We start from the raw sequence: 19,099 nt of genomic DNA, 5'->3' as shown, positions 1-19,099 counted from the left end.
GTTGTCAATACACAGGAATATGAGAGGTCATTTAAATTCACAATTCATCCCTAACTGCAATGTTATCGCTTTTTAGAAGAGCTGCAAACATCTGGTTGCGGGAATTTTAATTTCAGTACCTTTACAGAGCTTAGATCGCATAAAAAGCGCGAAAATTTTTGCTCCGTGTTCGGTAAATGATATATTTTGCGAGGGGAACAGTTTGTAGCCCAAATCGAATCTTACTTAAAATGTTAAAAGTGTGGCTAACTGTTCAGATTTGTTTGGCGATTACCATCTGCCAGCGATCCATCCATGGCGGACTTTCACAGCGAAGAAATTCAAAAGACAACACCTGGAAGTATGGCAACTTTGCTTACTCTGCTTACAGATCAGTACAGTTTACAGATAATTCCACAATCGTCATCCGCTTCAAAACAACAAAAACACATGGAATGCTGTTTTACATGGATGATGGCAGCGTTCAAGAGTTCATGGATGCATTCCTGTTAAACGGGCTATTAAGACTCGTATTTCTATGGGCAAATGCACGGGAAATCAGAGGTTTATAAACGGCTCGTTTGCCGACCTCAAATGGCACAAACTCACTTTACAACGAATGTCCGAATCAGTGATTGTAGAGGTGGACAGCTTGGAATTAATCTATCTCTGTCGCGGACTTAAAAGAACTGACTTCAACAAATATGGGCCTTTTTTTGTGAGCTTCTTCCCGCTCCAAGAGTGGGGCAAAATCAAGTGGAATTTTCGCGATTCTTTTTCGACTGCTTTAGCATTTGGCGGGTAAGTTAGTCAACCAATAAGAATAAACAAGGACCCAGACAGGCAAATACTATTACAGGATTTTATTTAAACCAGAGGCCTAATGGAAACTGGCTGCTGTTCATCGCTAAGATCATATTCTAGTGAAATCATAGCCAGTTTAAGAGGACCATGTTGCAAAATTTACTGTCGGTTGCCTAGTGCGCCAATGTATTAAAAATTCGCATGGTATAATGTGCTGACCTTTAGTGACATTCGTAAGTATATTTAAGGATTTTCGTAAATGTTTTAACCACAACTGAACCTATTCCCATCATCTGTGAAAGAAAAAACCCCAAGCTTATTTGAAAATAATGAAGAACAAAACATTTCAATCACCGTGGAAAAAATAATATAAGGTACTACTGATGTAAGTGTATATAGGCGGCTGGCTTTCCCTAAATGACCACAGTGTGCATTTCGAATAGAACAAAAAGATAGACCTGCCTTGTACAGGAAAATAGACCCACTTAGTTGCTTTCATTTGGAAAGTTATTATCGTGGTACTACTTCTCTGAGGCTTTCATATGATTGGTCAAATCACGCAATAAAGATGCGTTGATGCGTTTACAAACTTTAAGTTAGAATCACCTCTTACAGCAAACCATTGGTAATTTATGATGTGAGTGCGCGTCAGATATGACATGATCCTAGTTGGTTATGTAACGATCTTATCAATCAAGAGCGAGAGCTATAATTGTTGTTTTTTGACACCTGCGAAATATTCAATCATCTCACTGATCATGAATTCTCGAAATTCATTTTTTGTTCGTTTGTCACTTGTATTTATGTTGGCTCGTTGATTAGGGATTTACCATCCTTGCACTTAGTGAATCTTTAATCCGGCTGCATACTTGAAACTCCTGGTATCGTTTAAGTTTCTCTCAACATGGTTACTCAGCCAGTAGAGGATGCGTGAAAATGATTCCAGTCCGGTGGGCGAAAAGTCAACCAATTCATCAGTTGTGAAATAAGATTCTCCTTTGGTGCAAGTCGCTGACGCAAACCCAGAGCACAAAGATACATTTTGAAAAACTCTTACCAGGGTGAACCTTTCTGTTTACCCAGGATAAAAACATGTTTTTATCCCGAGTTCTCGTTGGCTTCTTACAGTGTTTTGCTTTGTTCTGATTGGTTTTCGTGATTCATGACGTAACTCCGGGCAAATCCTCTTCTTCAGTAATATTTTAAAATCGATCAAGGAAAAGTTGCGAGCATGCGCATTGTGATCAGTCTGTGGTTGCGCGACCAATCAGAATTAATCGCTTAGCTAAGTTAAGAGCGCTTTTGGATTGAGTGTCGTATAACATAAACTAAAGTGATCAAAACAATCGGGATAATATCTCAAGGTGCAAATGAAACCTCAAAGCAAAAAGATACATACTCCCTGAAGCGGACCGATCACAGAGCAAAGTAAGGCACGGACGCAATTACTACGCATTTCTTTCGATGTGTATTTGAATATTGGTCTGATGGAAAAGCGTCAATAAAACAAATGCAAGCAGTTTGTTGCGCCCGGTGAAGACAAATCGGAATATCACCTACTTTCTGTTGATTTTTGATCTTTGTTCACAGCCATTATTTAGAATTTTCAAGAACTGAGAATTACACGCGTGTCATTAAAAGGTCTGAGTGGGATCTCCTTCAATCAAATAAGTTAATAAATTTATCGATGTAACAAAAAGAACAGCTTTAAGTGTTTAAGCGTACTTAGGTTAGAGGCTAAGCGCACAGATAAAAAGAACTGAGATCAAGAAAATCACTCAGTTTGAGTGGAGATTTTGACCCTGAAACCAAACTTTAAGGAGAGATCAATAATAACGCTTTTTTTTTAAAAAATAATAAATTAGTTATGCCTAAGTTATGCCTTTCTTTAAGAAGATAAGATAAAAAACAATCAAACTACCCAAAAGACAACATCGTGACACACACCTCTATCTGATAGTTAACACTGATCGCGGGATGTACAAAGAACTTCAGTTGTGGATAACTTGATCAAAACAACATCTGACCCATCAAAGATAAATAATAAAAAGCACATGGCACAAACTTGAATTGTTTTCTTCCTTCCTAGATTTGAGGGGTGTATAAAAACACCAAAGTTCGCTGTAGGCGACCAAAAGTTACGCCGCGCCTCTCTTTGGAAAAGTGAGCGTGCCGTGGAGGGTTGCCGTGACGCATGCAAAGATCCCAGTTTTGGAGGAAAATGTTACAATGGTGGGAAATGTGTGAACAAGATCGTGAGGAGAGAATGTGATTGCAGCAAGACTCGATTCAATGGTCCAAACTGCTCCCGAGGTAACAGATATAAGCTTCAATTGTTAACTTGAGTGATATATTCATAAATGTTTTATAACTAAATAAATCATTGTTAGTACAGGAAAGTTCACCTTCATTGACGAGGTCTTTCCTCGATTTCCTTCAATCTATTTTAATCTGTTTAAGGTCGAAGCAGTTTTCTCCTTTGCTTAGTTTGAAGGTCTGTTCAGGCAACATCGCTTTTTGTTTTCAGTTGTTTGGTTCTCTAGTGTGAGTTGTCTAAGAGCAGATTAGAAAACAAGACATAAGTGAGATAAATTCAGAACTATTCCGGCTGACAGCAGAGAAACAGCCTAGATTTTTTGAACCATAGAAAGGAAATAATCCAAACCAGACTTATTCAGATTTTTCTTACGCTGACATCTTGAATTGCGCTCAACTATGCGAAATTAATGCTTTTGGTTAACCGATTTGCGTTTGAAATGTGAGTAAGTATGAAGACTCGATAACCATCTGGCGGAGTAACCGCTTGGTAACCCATTAATAAAGGAAAGTAAATTTAATTGTGATTTATCGACGGATTAAATTTCTGTTTATTAATATTTCATTTCATCTGGTTTTGAATAAACTGTATTTTCTCCGTAAATGTCTGGAAAGACTGAGTTCTTACAGACCATTTGATCTCGCCACTTAGTAAAGACATTCAAGTTTGATCCAGAAGTTTCTCCATAAATCTCGAGAGTGAAGCAAGTCGGGCGTTTCATTAAATTTTTAACTACCAATTAATGATCTTTGAATCATAGCCATGGAGGTATTTGCTCTATTTTGCTCGTTAGTTGCTCTCCTCGACTCCGTAGCGGGGCTGCATTTCCACGAAGGTGCCGATTGGTCTTTCGCAGAGTTCAGAGGTTGGGCCATGTCCAGAAGAAGTGAGCTGCAGTTCTACTTTAAAACAGGTGCAAGTAGATCTGCTTTACTCCTGTATCAGGATAACAAAATAAAGAACACTGATAACGATTTCCTTGAAATGTCCTTGAACAGTGATGGCTACGTTCAGCTTTACGTCCGGGGAAATCGGTGCTTTCCTGAGAAACGCACGATTCGTCAAAACTTTACCGACGATACCTAGCATCTGGTGACAATTGCAAGAAATAGTTTTCTTCTCAATTTCAGCGTCGATGATATTACAGCTGAAACGATCTCTTGCGTGGCACCCCCACAGTTATCTGGATTCGATGGCAAAGCAATAAACTCTCTTTACATTGGGGGAATTCCGTTCCTTGATTCCCAGGGAGATCCAACCCTCAAAGTATGGTCCCTGACCGGTCTGTTCCAAAAAGTAGGCCAAGAATACAGGTGAGAAACGAGAAAGAGAGTGGCGTGATATAGCGAGATGAACGAAATAACGAGATAGGTAAAAAAGTCAATTGTAATTTCTTTTCAGACATCGTTTGCAATACAAGTCTGATTGAAAATTTGTTGTAATTAACTGTTTTGATTCAATTCCTGAGTAAAGTAACTAACTTAGTTATACTATTGCGAGTGATTTTCATTTCAATGCCTTATGATTATTCAAAATCAAAATTGATAACATTTTGGTTGAAGTAGTAGATGAGTCGTGTGTCTGCCCTATTCAACATCATAAAACTGATTTTCAGCTTTGAGCCGCTGACGTCAAAAGTGAAAAGCTTATTGGATTAATTTTAAGGCTTATTTGATTTTCATGGTAGCCAATTAAAATTGGCTGATTTTTTGCGCTGTAGAATAGTTTTCCCATAATTTTTATTGATATTTAAAACAAAAAAAATTACCCGATGTCGTTTTAAGTAGAAAATGTCACGATGTTATAAATATATGAGATAGAGAAAAGCCGCAACTCGCTTTTAACCCAAGATTACAGAAAAAATCTACTGAATTTTTTTCTCTCCTAAAGCAATCATATATATCTACTTCTTTTAAATAAATTTTTCCTGCTCCTCTAGGTAAATGAAGAAACAAACTGGAGATATCAATTTCTTTTTCTCTGATTTTCAGCTGGTTTCAAGGATGTGTTGCTCTCGTGAGATACAGCACCGATTCGAAGCGATTTCGGAATGCTAGGCTCGTGCGGTATGATGGTATTTCTAAAAACTGCAGTGGTGAGGCGTGTTCAAGTGCGGAACAGAACAAGTGTCAAAATGGAGGACGCTGTGTTGATCTGGTGGTCAGGGCCGAATGTGATTGTGAGAAAACTGGGTATTACGGTCGCTTTTGTGAACAAAAAGGTATAATTCACTCACTAGACATAATGTTTTCTATTTGATTACATTATCCTTTTGAAATGCCTTGTTTTTTTTTATTCATTATGTTTTTCGACAAAGTGATAAATTTTTTAACCATAAAATCTTTCAAATCTGTTGCCACCTTTTGGGGAGCTATGCCCTACTAGCTCTGCATACGACATTTGAGTTAGCCAAAATACCTTAAACCTGCAATTTAACTCCAGGTATTTGTTGCCTTTCTTGTTAATTAAAGTGAATCTCTAATACAAAGTAGGTCACACATCCTGTCTAGGCAGTTCTGTGCAGAAAGGCGACTGCACGTGGCTGAAACCTGCAAGAAAGTGGTCTGCTATCAAAGACCCCTTGAGGAGGAAAAATTGGTCTCTTTCTTGACTTCATTACTTTGTACTTTGTATGACTTTGTGTAAATTTCGTATTGATTTAACTTTTCACCTTCATCATCATCATTGAGAGAAGGGTGTGCCTAATGTAGAGGTTGCTGAGACGAATTCGTCTCTAATAAATGTTGAAAATACATTTAGCTAATTGCTTTTCCCTAAGCAGCAAAAAGATAATCGCTTATATGAAATTAACCAATTTTGCTTTACACCACCCCACCACGATCTTCAAAATCAACTTTTTTAATAACACAATCATCATACTAATAGAGCATCAAAAGTTAATGGGTATAAAAAATTTTCACCGCAGCAGTAAAGAAGTATATCAACTCAACAGGATCTTCACATGTGAACAGAATAGTTTCCAATGGAACAGATGTCACCGCACAAAAAAACAACACCAAAGACGACGACAATAACGTCAGTAGCGGTGGAGATGTAAATGCAGGCAATGGGGATGGCGACGATGTAAATGATCCGGGTAAAAGCACCAAAGGTGTAGCAGTGAGCGAAAGCAAGAAGGCCCATAATGGAGTTTCACCTCTGGTCGTTTCGCCGCCGGTTTGCTTTTTTCTTTACATGACAGCTTTACTCATCGACATTGATGTAGCCTGATAGTGTCCTGGTCCTCTGAAAGCTGGAGTCTCGGAAGAATCTCAAGCCTCAATAGTGTAGATAAAGTTGCGCTTAATGGAGGGGTGGGTTCGAGAGTCGATCAACAGGCTGTTAGGTGACAGAATAACCGTATTAATACTTCATACTATCTATCTTTCAGAGGTTTAGACAGTAAGAATCTTTCAGCGTGGTAACCGCTTCAGAAATTCTCACCAGTTCCTGTTATTCTGCAAACAGTAAACTACATAGGTTCTATAAGATATCAACACCAAAAATTTCATAACTGATTTTGTCCAACGGTTTATTAAGTGCGCAATCTGCACCATGTTGTCACTTTTCATTCGTTCTCTGCAGAAAAGTATGATTGAATTTAAGCAGTGAATGACTCACGTTATTAGTTTTATTTAAAGAGTATTTCTCTCATCTGTATTTAAAATAACCAATGGATTTACGCAGGAAATGTGAAACTGTGTAGATTAAGTAATTATTAATATGTATCTACACGCATCTTTTATGCAATAATAATCACGTTAAAGAAGAAGAATGTAACTATAAGATATTTAAAAAATGTACTTCCTGTCTTAAAGAACGTTTTCAGTGAGTTTTTAGTGTAGCAAAAGAGTGGCGTATTACCACAGCTCGTCAGATCAAGAAATATATAACAACTTAAATGAGAACTTAAAGCGAAAAAACCAAACGACCTTAGGCGCGGGGAAACGTAAGTGGCCAAGGCGCGATTGGTAAAAGTTTTGCCTCTAATTGGCTGGAACGATGGCGCAAGCTTTTAAAATTTCTCTCAGCACTTGATCGTGGTTTGTTTTCAAATACATATCAATCGTTGACAAGAAGGCTGAGACAACAATAGTAGTACTGCTGCTGTATGTAGCATGTCAATCAATAATTTTGAGTGAAATTTAACATGTAGTGCAAGTCAGGAGCCCATTACTTAATGCGAGTGATACACAGATTTACTTAAATAAAAATTGAAAACTTCCATCTCTTGACTCATTGTGTTTTTACTGCTCCGTAACCTCGCAGTTAAATTTTTTTACGAATGATAATAATAATAGTAATAATATTGATAATAAAGCATTTCTCTTTCACACAAAATGGAAGTTCGTCTTGTTTTCAGCAGTCATCTCTTTTTCAAAAAATGCCACAACACCTGCGATGTACAAAGTCCTCTCTCTACTTATAAAACTATGGGCGCGCAAAAGGGGAAGGGTTCACATATTCTTTGTCTTCCCACGCTCCTTCATGCTTCGCTCTTGTTACCAGTCTCTCGCAAGTTATTGCGTGCTCAGTCGTTAAGGATGATCAAGAAACGCCCTTCAAACTGATTAGATGAGTTTTGGAACTCGATATATCTGAATATGAATATAATAGATAACAGATAACATTCAAACCCCAGAAAAAACAGAGTCTGGACTGCCAGTGAGGTAAGAAGTTGTTAGTTTTTTTCATTCATAACGTGAAACAATTAGTCGTACCATTCAGTCTGGTATTATTGGGTTTGGTGACATATCGACAATATCAGGTTAGTCACGAGCATCTATTTCAACAAAAAATTAAGCTGACACAGGGTAAATAAATGCAATTAGCTTTCCCATAAGTAGCCAATTAGAGACAAAAGTTTTAACGATGGTTTCATATTCAGTGGACAAAAATGATCGAATGCCCCCCTTAAAACCTAAAAATGGTCAAATTAATCAAAGCTCTAATTTCTTTTGGTAATTATTTTTTGTGTAGTTTTGTTCTCAGGCAGTTGGGTATAGAACATAAGAACTAGACATTTTGATTTCTTGTTAATTTGCTTTTAAATTTTTATTTTCAGAAACCTTCATGCGGTGATTAGCGATGAGACAAGAAGACCACAATTTAAAACTTTCAAAAATCGATAAATAATGGGTGCCGTTGCAAGTGGAAAAGAAAAAACGAAAACAAGGCCAAACAACTGTCTTCGCGTAAGCATGATAACTGCAACCTTCGTTGTCAAGGAATTAAACGTATGGGGGAAAAGGAGCAATGTGAATGTAGTGATGTGAAACTTTGAGGATTATTTAATATTTAAACCAAGACTCTTCAGAGAGACTAGGGTGAAAAATTTATTCTAATGGAGAAATCTTAATTTAATTTACCAGGTGTCACAGTGGATCCCTTTGGGAGATACTCTCATTCTCGTTAACAACCAAGTGATACCTTTCAATATTCAGTAGTGGAGTTCAGACACTTTCTCTACACCCTTGACAGTGGATAAAATTGATGAGAATTATAACGTCAAGCAAAATTCTGAAAGGCATATCAGTTATTACTCGTTGTGAGCAAAGAAAAAGGAAACTGCAAAAAGTTGCGTCAAATCCATGCCTCGATGTGCACCTAAAATCATCCAAGCTATCCAGAGAACACTGAGCCAATGAAAGTAGGTGATAAATAATGTTAATTGAACTGAGTGGAGTGCAATTTGGGCTAAAATCATACGCGTGATTTGAAATCATAAGTATGATTTTAGACCAAAATTTCACAACACAAGGTTCAATTACCACTTTATTACATCCATTTTGAAATCGCCCAAGTACAAGACTTGGTCAGTTCAATGCAGTACCGAGTCGGTTTAAATTAAATTCATCCATTCTTTGGGGGGAAAAAATAAGAGTTTTGGAACAGCAGAATTTGCTTCGTGATACTCATTGTATTTCATTTTCCTGCAATTTGATTGATTATTTTCAGTAAACCTTGAAATCTGATTGGTTGTGTGGTTTTTAGTGTAGCCTTCTCATTGGCTGGGAAAAAGATGCGATTTAAAGCAAAAAATGGTGCGATTCAAGAATAAATCGCACCAATTAGAGCCAATCAGATTACAGGGACCACCAGTGATTTCAAAATGGGTGTGATAAAACTTTAAAACAGACTTCACAAATAGTCACAAACATAAAATATTTTAATGAGAATCGTTTCCGTTAATTTGAATGGCAAGTCTCAATGTACACATTTAGGAACTGATACTACAAATCGAATGATATATTTCTTTCTAGTTGGGCATCTTAAGATGGTCTCTTTAATAGGAGATCAGCGCCGGCTCGAAAAGGATATACTTTTGCCATATCATAATTACAATCATTATCGTTATTATAAGTATTCAAGGTCATCAGAGCTTATAGCTTTAAAATCGTTCTCAAATAACTAGCTATTGTATTGGTTTACCAGTTTGTCAAAAAACTCAAATATATCAATTGAAGACTCCTCTAAACAGGGTTAAACTGTGTTTGATTAAATATTTCGCTTATACAATGAAACACGTGTTATAAGCGATATAACAATAAAATATTATAATAAATGGTTCACAAAGTGATAACAAACGCAGAAAATAGAAAATCGAGGAGATCACACATGAAAAGCAGAGCTAAAAGAGATAACATCATCTTGTTTTAAGTTACCATGGCAGTATCTCCCTTTAACGCGAATATATTGAAAATAATTTACGTTTGTTTGGTTTTGTGTGGTATTTTGGTACAAGCCATGATTTGCGTGCGCGTCAATTCGCCGGAAAGAAACCCTAAAGAGAACTTGAAATGACCAACATCAATCGAAACCACTCTCTGAAATGTGAAAAAAAAACTCCTCACCGCAAAAGCATTAAGAATGATTGTCGCGTGAGAACACTCATGTTTATTTTACAAGACCAACTTTTAGAGAAAAACAGAAGGAAAACTGTGAATAATTATTTGACGGGCGGTCTTTCCTGCATTTTCTTTTACCATAATTCCGTTTTATGTTGCTTTTTATTAAAATGTGAGCACCCAACGTGATCGCAGTAAAAACGGTTTTGCCGTGGGGTGGAAACAAAACCAAACGAGACGCTCGCATTTTGGCGTCAAATAATATCAAGTTGTAAATTTTTAATGGAGTGACTCAAAAAATGCATAGATAAATACTCCATATTTTGTAAACAATTAAAGGCCAGGCTAAAATCTCAGCCAAGCGAATGGGGTTAATTTTTATCGCTGAGGATATTGTTTTAAAATAGTAGAGGATGAAAATAACGAGCTTTAATACGAAATCTTTATACACGGTGCTACTGAGTTGCATTTCAAGAAATATGAAAAAACCAATCTTGCCTGTGAATGGCCAAAGAGAAAATTACATCTAAATAGAACGCATCTTATCTCTTTAAACTTTGTCGAATAACCCAAGGTAATGAGACTTCAATGTGGAAAACAGGTGAATTGGCAATAGCGCTCATTTATTACGCTTGCTACAAGGGTTCGGAGCGATATGGCTTTTAACAGCTGGTTATATTTCCAACAGTTAACTCAATCTGTTGACGTTTGCCTTGGTGGAGAGCTGTTATTATTTTGTTCTTCTTCTTGAGTTTCACGCGATAAACTCAGAATTCGTGTTTGCCAATGAGCTCGTCTCATCTTGCGATAGTGACTATGCGGTCGGCGGCCGATGGGAACCTGCGAATCATTTTATTTGTGCGTGCGATTAAAACACAGCGCACGTTTGCCCGCTGTTTTAAAGCTTCATAATGTAAAGAGAAGCTAGCTTCAACCCTCTGGACATAAAAAAGACAGCCATTTTGACGTTGCAGGTTAGGTTGCAGCCATGTTAGCGCGAGGTATTTTCTTCAGCCTTACCTATGTGTTGAGTTCAATGTCTCCCTCAATAAGCCAGGTAGCAGGAGAAAGCGGAGGATATTATTTCCTCGGCAAACTAATGTCGCATGCTGAATATGAACCATGGAATTGGCGTGCCAATACCACTCTGCAATTCTATTTCAAAACTTGGAGCAAATCTAAAATGATGATGTTTTATCAAGAGGAGAAAAGACACGGCCAGCACATGGATTTATTCCTGATAAAGGGGAAACTTCGACTCCGCGTTAAGATGGGACAAAACATGGTTTCTATCCAAAAGCGGTTTATTGAGGATAAAGTGGATTTCGCCGACTCGGGGTGGCATGAAGTTAAAATTGAGTTGTTTGGGAGCGAAATACGTTTTTTTGTTAATTCAACTGACGGAAACGTATACAGCGCAGATCCAATTCCATACACAGAGTATATTCCGTCCTTCGTTAGCCGCCAAAACATCGAGTCTCTCCAAGTCGCTGGTCTTGTGATTGGAGGGGGATTTAAATTGACTGAATTGTCCTATCCAAGTATTTTCGAGGAATTCTACGGGTAATGTATCTACTAATTATTGTTGAGATATGACTTTGTCATCGTAGAAATGCGTCAACTAATGGCTTCTATATACGCACTCGAGTTTGCTGACGGTTACAACTAGAACAAGGTCAGGGTCGAGGGTTGACAAAATGACGTGCCCTCAAACGCTCAGTGAAAAGATCAGCTTAAAACACAGTTGCTTCTCAAAGAATCGTTGCAATACTTCATTTATTCACCCACTACTTTCCTTTCGTAAGCTTCTTTTCTGAGTGGAAGGAAGGGAGACTGTGTCATGTATTTTTCAGTTGCATAGTTTATTTACTATTTCACTGTCATGTTTCAGTCGTAAATCGTTTAAACGTTATAAAACTTTCATTTGTTTAACCTTCATAAATGAATGATTATGGCGTCCGCGCTTTGTTTTTTTTAATTCACGCTCATATGAATTATTAATCCGTGCACACGACTCTCCCAGTCAACTCAGCGAGAGATCATTTCCAATCATAGCTTTTAAATCATAGAAAGATGTCAAATGATTGTAACGAAATAAAAAACCATCTCCGAGAAAATTTGAGTCTCAGATCTATAGAATTGACAATTGGACACAAAATATCTTCTACTAATCGACGAACGAGAACAAAATACTCCTGAGTTCTTTCTCCGTCTATCTACAAACGGGACGCTTTCCACATTGTTGATCCTTCTAATATACAGGGTACTTGTCCCATTTGAACCTTTCATTACACAGTTCACCTACGAGATCTCTGTATCTGATTTGGGAGGGCATAGTAGGATCTTAGGTTCCTTTTTGTTGGGGAAATAAAGTTTTGTCCTTGTTTAATAATGAGACGAAGGTTGATATCTTTCTTTATTGGACGACCCAGCGAAAAGTTCACCATACTTTTCATTCCATCTTCAACTATGCTTTGTAAAACTTTTTTTAACGACTGGATTCATGTCTTAACACAGTAAGAAGCCCATAAGCTTCCAAGAATGTATTGGCAATATCAGATTCAACCGAATTCCAAATGGTCGCTTAGAGCAAGCGAGACTTCGAACTCCTCCAAGAGGGGCGGTGGACAACTGCACTGGAGCATGCGCAGAACGGACTCAAAGATGTTCCAATGGAGGTCGATGCGTTGATCATATCAAATACTCCGAGTGTGACTGCACAGGGATTGGGTACGAAGGAGGGAGCTGCGAAATACGTAAGACACTTAAATCATACTACACCCATTCTTTTTCTTAATAGTTCTCTACCTTTTATGGTAACAGAAAGAGTCATGGCTACAGAATATTGAAATTCTGACGACGACTCAGAAATCTGTTCGTCGCCAACATCAACATCTACCGGTAAGGACTATTTAACAAAGACTTCTTTTTGACACTAATCTGTTCAACTCACTCACATGCCCTCGCAGACAAATTATAAAAGGCTGCTTTTCTGGTTTTCGCTAACGTCAAGATTGCCTTCTGTGAAAGTTCTAATTTTTCAAACCTATCGCCGAGAGATAAAAAGAGAACAACTTTGCTATGTCACTTATCTTTACTATCGTCATTGAGAGAAGGGTGTGGTTAATGTACAGGTTGCTGGGACGTATTCATCTCTGATAAATGTTGAAAATACATTTAGCTAATTGCCTTGTCCTAAGCAGCTAAAAGATAATCGCTTGTATGAAATAAACCAATTTTGCTTTTCACTACCCCACTATGATCTTCAAAATCAACTTTTTTAATAACACAATCACCATATTAACAGCGCATCAAAAGTTAATGGGTATAAAAAATTTTCCACCGCAGCAGTAAAGAAGTATATCAACTCAACGGTATCTCCACATGTGAACAGAACAGTTTCCAATGGAACAGATGTCACCGCACAGAAAAACAACACCAGAGACGACGACAATAACGTCAGTAGCGGTGGAGATGTAGGAGCAGGCAATGGGAGCGACGACATTGTAAATGATCCAGGTAAAAGCACCAAATGAGTAGCAGGAAGCAAAAGCAAGAAGGCCCATAATGGAGTTTCACCTCCAGTCGTTTCGCCGCCGGTTTGCCCTTCTTAAGTTACTTAAAAAAATAAATAAATAACTCTTTGTTAGCGTATAGAGTGGTATGTTGCTAGCATTAATCAGATCGTTTAGGGTATGTATCTCGCATCAATCAGAGCGTCGGTTTTTTGGTTCTTTGGTTTGAGAGGTGTTCAAATTTCAATGAATTAACCCGGGTTCGTAGACTAGAATCATCATTTAGAATGTGAAATGTTGGCTTTTCTGTGTTTTTAACGCGTATTTTACCACGCTTTGAGAGAAATACGATACTATTAGGCAGATGAACGACATCAGATAACCTATAGTAAACATGTTACTCGTGCTGTGAAAATGGTTGAGAGTTGTTCGAGAGGAAGTGGAGTTCTGTGCACCGTAGCACAATCCTTGTTATTGTTCCTTCACGACGAGAGTGATTGGAAAAATTTTGAATCAAATGTTGCTTGAGGTGTTGATGAGCTGCACCAAACATGTTGATTTGAGCAATTCTTTAACGGCAAGCTGTGTTGCAAGATTGATGATTTGTTGAGTGGGCCGATTATATTTTTCTGGATTGGTTTGCTCGGTGCTATCTCTAGATGAGTGTCTGATTGAAATTAACTATAGTTGATTTTGTGTGGTTCTCAGGAAGCTTTGTCGCCTCGTGTGACATTGTGTTTAATTGATGTGCAATGTTAAGCGGTGTTTTTATTGAACAATGATTTTTCTACGAAAGGTGGCCGAGTTTTCTCTTTGGTGGTTTAGTTGCAGTCATTTCATTGTAAACATCGTTGTGCGTTACTCTTGAAGGGGGTCTTTCGATGCTAGTAGGTTGAGCAGTTGCAAGTGTGCTGCAAAGTGGGTTTTGTGTCATTTTTGGCCGTGGAGGAAAATTGTTTGGCTGTTTCGAGGGTAATTTTGAGAACACTGGACGAATGGAAATGTTTTCGATACCTGGAGAAAGTGATCTTGTGGAGTCGTTTATGTTTGGCCAAGGATGAATTCAAATACCATCGTAAACATGTTTATTTTATTCAAAAAATGTGCTTCCTACCTCAAAGAAAGTGGCCCGCTATCAAAGACCCCTTGAGGAGGAAAAATTGGACTTTTTCTTGACTTTATTATCTTACATTTTGTTTGATTTTGAGTAAATTTAACTTTCACTTTCATCGTCATCATTGAGAGAAGGGTGTGCCTAATGTAGAGGTTGCTGAGACAAATTCATCTCCGATAAATGTTGAAAATACATCATGATTTAGCTAATTGCCTTATTCTAGGCAGCTAAAAGATAATCGCTTATATTTGAATAAACCAATTTTGCTTTACACCACCCCACTATGATCTTCAAAATCAACTTTTTTAATAATACAATCATCATATTAACAGCGCATCAAAAGTTAATGAGTATTAAAAATTTCCACCGCAGCAGTAAAGAAGCATATCAACTCAACGGAATCTTCACATGTGAACAGAACAGTTTCCAATGGAACAGATGTCACCGCGCAGAAAAACAACACCAGAGACGACGACAATAACGTCAGTAGCGGTGGAGATGTTGGTGCAGGCAATGGGGATGGCGACAATGTAAATGATCCAGGTAAAAGCACCAAAGGTGTAGCAGTGAGCGAAAGCAAGAAGGCCCATAATGGAGTTTCACTTCTGGTCGATTCGCTGCCGCTTTGCCTTTTTCTTTACATGACAGCTTTACTCATCGGCATCGATGTAGCCTGATAGTGACTTGGTCTACTCCTCTGAAAGCTGGAGTCTCGGAAGAATCTTAAGCCTCAACAGTGTAGATAAAATTGCGCTTTATGAAGGACTGGGTTCGAGAGTAGATCAACAGGCTGTTAAATGACAGAACAACCGTAGCAATACTTCATATTATCTATCTTTTAGAGGTTTAGGTAATGGGAATCTTTCAGCGTTGTAACCGCTTCAGAAATTCTTACCAGTTCCCGTTATTCTCTGCAAGTAACAAACTATGTAGGTACTATAAGATATCAACACCAAAAAATTTCATAACTGATTTTTGTCCAACGGTTTATTAAGTACATAATCTGCGTTATGTTGTCATTTTTCATTCGTTCTCTGCAGAAAAGTTTGATTGAATTTAAGTAGTAAATGACTCACGTTATTAGTAGTATTTCTTTCATCTGTATTTAAACTAACCAATGGATTTACGCAGGAAACGTGAAACTGTGGTGATTAAGTAATAATAAGTATGTATTTACACGCCGCATTTTTTATGCAATAATAATCACGTAAAAGAAGAAGAATGTAACTATAAGATATTTAAAAAATGTACTTCCTGTCTTAAAGAACGTTTTCAGTGAGTTTTTAGTGTAGCAAAAGAGTGGTGTATTACCACAGCTCGTTAGATCAAAGAAAAATATAACAATTTAATGAGAACTTAAAGTGAAAAAAGCGGTAATGTAGGAAAAGTCAGGAGCCCATTACTTAGTGCGAGTGAAATACAAATTTACTTAAATAAAAATTGAAAACTTCCATCTCTGGACTCAATGTGTTTTTACTGCTCCGTAACCTCGCAGTTCAACTCTTTTACGAATGATGATGATAATAATAATAATAATAATAATAATAATAATACCAATAGTATTACTAATAAGGCATTCCTCTTTCACATAAAATGGAGGTTCGTCTTGTTTTTCAGCAGTCATCTCTTTTTCAAAAAATTGCCACAACACCTGCGATGTGCAAAGTCCTCTCTCTGCTTATAAAACTATGGGTGCGCAAAAGGGGAAGGGTTCACATATTCTTTGTCTTCCCACGGTCCCTCACGCTTCGCTCTTATTACCAGTCTCTCGCAAGTTGTTGCGTGTTCAGTTGTCAACGATGATCAAGAAACGCCCTTCAAACTGATTAGATGAGTTTTGGAACTCGATATATATGAGTATAAATATAAAGATAACATTCAAACGCCACAAAAACAGAGTCTGGACCGCCGGCGAGGTAAGGAGTAGTAAGTTTTTTTCATTCATAACGTGAAACAGTTGGTCGTACCATTCAGTCTGGTATCATTGGGTTTAGTGACACATCGACAATGTCAGGTTAGTCACGAACACCTATTTCGACAAAAAGAAGCTTACAGGGGGTAAAAAAAATGCAGTTAACTTTCTCATAGGTAGCCAATTAGAGACAAAAGTTTTAATGATGGTTTCATACTCAGCGGACACAAATGATCGAATGCCCCCCTTAAAACCTAAAAATGGTCAAATTAAACAAAGCCCTAATTTCTTTTGATAATTTTTTTTTTGTAGTTTTGTTCTCAGGCAGTTGGGTATAGAACATAAGAACTTGACATTTTCATCTCTTGTTAATATGCTTTTAAATTTTTATTTTCAGAAACCTTCGTTAGGTGATTGGCGTTGAGACAAGAAGACCACAATTTAACACTTTCAAAATTCGAGGCGCACATTTTTTGTAAATAAAATTTTACGACGTTTGCCCTTAGAGGTGAAAAAGAAACAACGAAAACAAGGCCATACAACTATCTTCGTGTAACATGATAACTGCAACCTTTGTTGTCAAGGAATTAAACGTATGGGGAAAAAGGAGCAATGTGAATGTAGTGATGTGGAACTTTAAGGATTATTTATTATTTAAACTAAGACTCTTCAAAGAAACTAAGATGAAAAATTTATCGTAATGGGGCAATCTTATACTTAATTTGTTGTCAAGGAATTAAACGTATGGGGAAAAAGGAGCAATGTGAATGTAGTGATGTGGAACTTTAAGGATTATTTATTATTTAAACTAAGACTCTTCAAAGAAACTAAGATGAAAAATTTATCGTAATGGGGCAATCTTATACTTAATTTGTTTCACCAGGTGCCATAGTGGTTCCTCTGGAAGTTACTCTCATTCTCGTTAACAACCAAGTGATACCTTTTAATATTTGGTAGTGGAATTCAGATACTTCCTCTTCTCCTTGACAGTGGATAAAATTGATGGGAATCATAACGTCAAGCACAAGTCTAAAAGACATGTCAATTATTAATCGTTGTGAGCAAAGAAAAAGGAAACTGCAGAAAAAACTGCGTCAAATCCATGCCTCGATGTGCAGTAAAAAACATTCAAGCTATCCAGAGAACACTGTGCCAATGAATGGAGATAAAAAAAACTTCAAAACAGACTTCACAGGTAGTCACAAACATCAAATATTTCAACGTTTTAAAGGAGAATTATTTCCGTTAATTTGAATGGCAAGTCTCAATGTACACATTTAAGAACTGATGCTAGGAATCGAATGATATATTTCTTATTAGATGAGCATCTTAAGATGGTCTCTTTAACCGGATATCAAAGCCGGCTCGAAAAGGATATACTTTTGCCATATCATAATTACAATCATTATCGTTATTATAAGTATTCAAGGTCATCAGAGCTTATGGCTTTAAAATCATTCTAAAATCACAAGCTATTGTATTGGTTTATCTTTTAGTAAAAAACTCAAATATATCAATTGATTCCTCAAAACAGAGATAAACTGTGTACGATCAAAGTTTTTGCTCACATAAAGAAACACATGTGTTATAAGCGATATAACAATAAAATATTATAACAAATGGTTCACAAAGTGATAACAAACGCGGAAAATAGAGAATCGAGATCACACATGAAAAGTAGAGCTAAGATTGATAACATCAGCTTGTTTTAAGTTACTATGGTAGCATCTCATATATATATATATATATATATATATATATATTATTTTCAACATATTGAAAATAATTTACGTTTGTTTGGTTTTGTGTGGTATTTTGGCACAAGTCATGATTTGCGTGCGCGTCAATTCGCCGAAAAGGAACTCTAAAGAGAACTTGAAATGACCAACATCAATCGAAACCACTCTGTGAAATGTGAAAAAAAAAAACTCTTCACCGCTAAAGCGTTAAGAATGATTGTCGCGTGAGAACACTCATGTTTATTTTACAAGAGCACCTTTTAGAGAAAAACAGAAGGCAAACTGTAAATAATTATTTAATGGGCGGTCTTTCCCGCATTTCCTTTCACAATAATGCCGTTTTATGTTGCTTTTTATTAAAATGTGAGCACCCAACGTGATCGCAGTAAAAACGGTTTTGCCGTGGGGTGCAAACAAAACCAAACGAGAAGCTCGCATTTTGGCGTCAAACAATATCAAGTTGTAAATTTTTAATGGAGTGACTCAAAAAATGCACAGAAAATTACTCCATATTTGTAAACAATTAGAGGCCAGGCTAAAATCTCAGCCAAGCGAATGGGGTTAATTTTGATCGCTGTGAACATTGTTTTAAAACAATAGAGGACGAAAATAACGAGCTTTAATACGAAATCTTTATACACGGTGCTAATGAGTTGCACTTCAAGAAATATGAAAAACCCAATCTTGCCTGTGAATGGCCAAAGAGAAAATTACATATAAATAGAACGCATCTTATGTCTTTAAACTTTGTCAAATAGCCTAAGATAATGAGACTTCAATGTGGAAAACAGGTGAATTGGCAATGGCGCACATACATTACGCTTGCTACAAGAGTTCGGAGCGATATGGCTTTTAAAGGCTGGTCATATTT

The 19,099-nt window shown here is 37.1% G+C and overlaps 1 protein-coding gene and 1 pseudogene across 5 annotated transcripts; both read left to right on the top strand.

The window, feature by feature from the left end:
* Positions 1-70: 70 nt before the first annotated feature.
* Positions 71-7,327, top strand: LOC149036002 (neurexin-3-like; annotated as a pseudogene). The gene is made up of 5 exons (XR_016181892.1): positions 71-780; positions 2,873-3,096; positions 3,894-4,413; positions 5,092-5,321; positions 6,027-7,327. The product of XR_016181892.1 is annotated as a neurexin-3-like (transcript).
* Positions 7,328-10,331: 3,004 nt separating this feature from the next.
* LOC149036001 (uncharacterized) lies at positions 10,332-16,030 on the top strand. Of its 4 annotated transcripts, none has more exons than XM_089190281.1 (4): positions 10,332-11,511; positions 12,466-12,704; positions 13,297-13,467; positions 14,950-16,030. In XM_089190281.1, the coding sequence occupies exons 1-4, from the start codon at positions 10,937-10,939 to the stop codon at positions 15,252-15,254; spliced, it is 1,290 nt and encodes a 429-aa protein (XP_089046407.1). In that variant the 5' UTR covers positions 10,332-10,936; the 3' UTR covers positions 15,255-16,030. The 4 variants fall into 4 exon arrangements, with proteins under 4 accessions (XP_089046407.1, XP_089046409.1, XP_089046406.1 ...); XM_089190283.1 differs by having other exon boundaries at positions 10,548-11,511; positions 13,300-13,467; XM_089190280.1 differs by having other exon boundaries at positions 10,557-11,511; positions 13,300-13,467; positions 14,953-16,030.
* Positions 16,031-19,099: the final 3,069 nt, after the last annotated feature.

This window comes from Pocillopora damicornis, chromosome 12 (genome assembly GCF_964200805.1).
Source record: "Pocillopora damicornis chromosome 12, jaPocDami1.2, whole genome shotgun sequence".
NCBI lineage: Eukaryota > Metazoa > Cnidaria > Anthozoa > Scleractinia > Pocilloporidae > Pocillopora > Pocillopora damicornis.
This window is presented reverse-complemented; position numbering and strand designations above follow the sequence as displayed.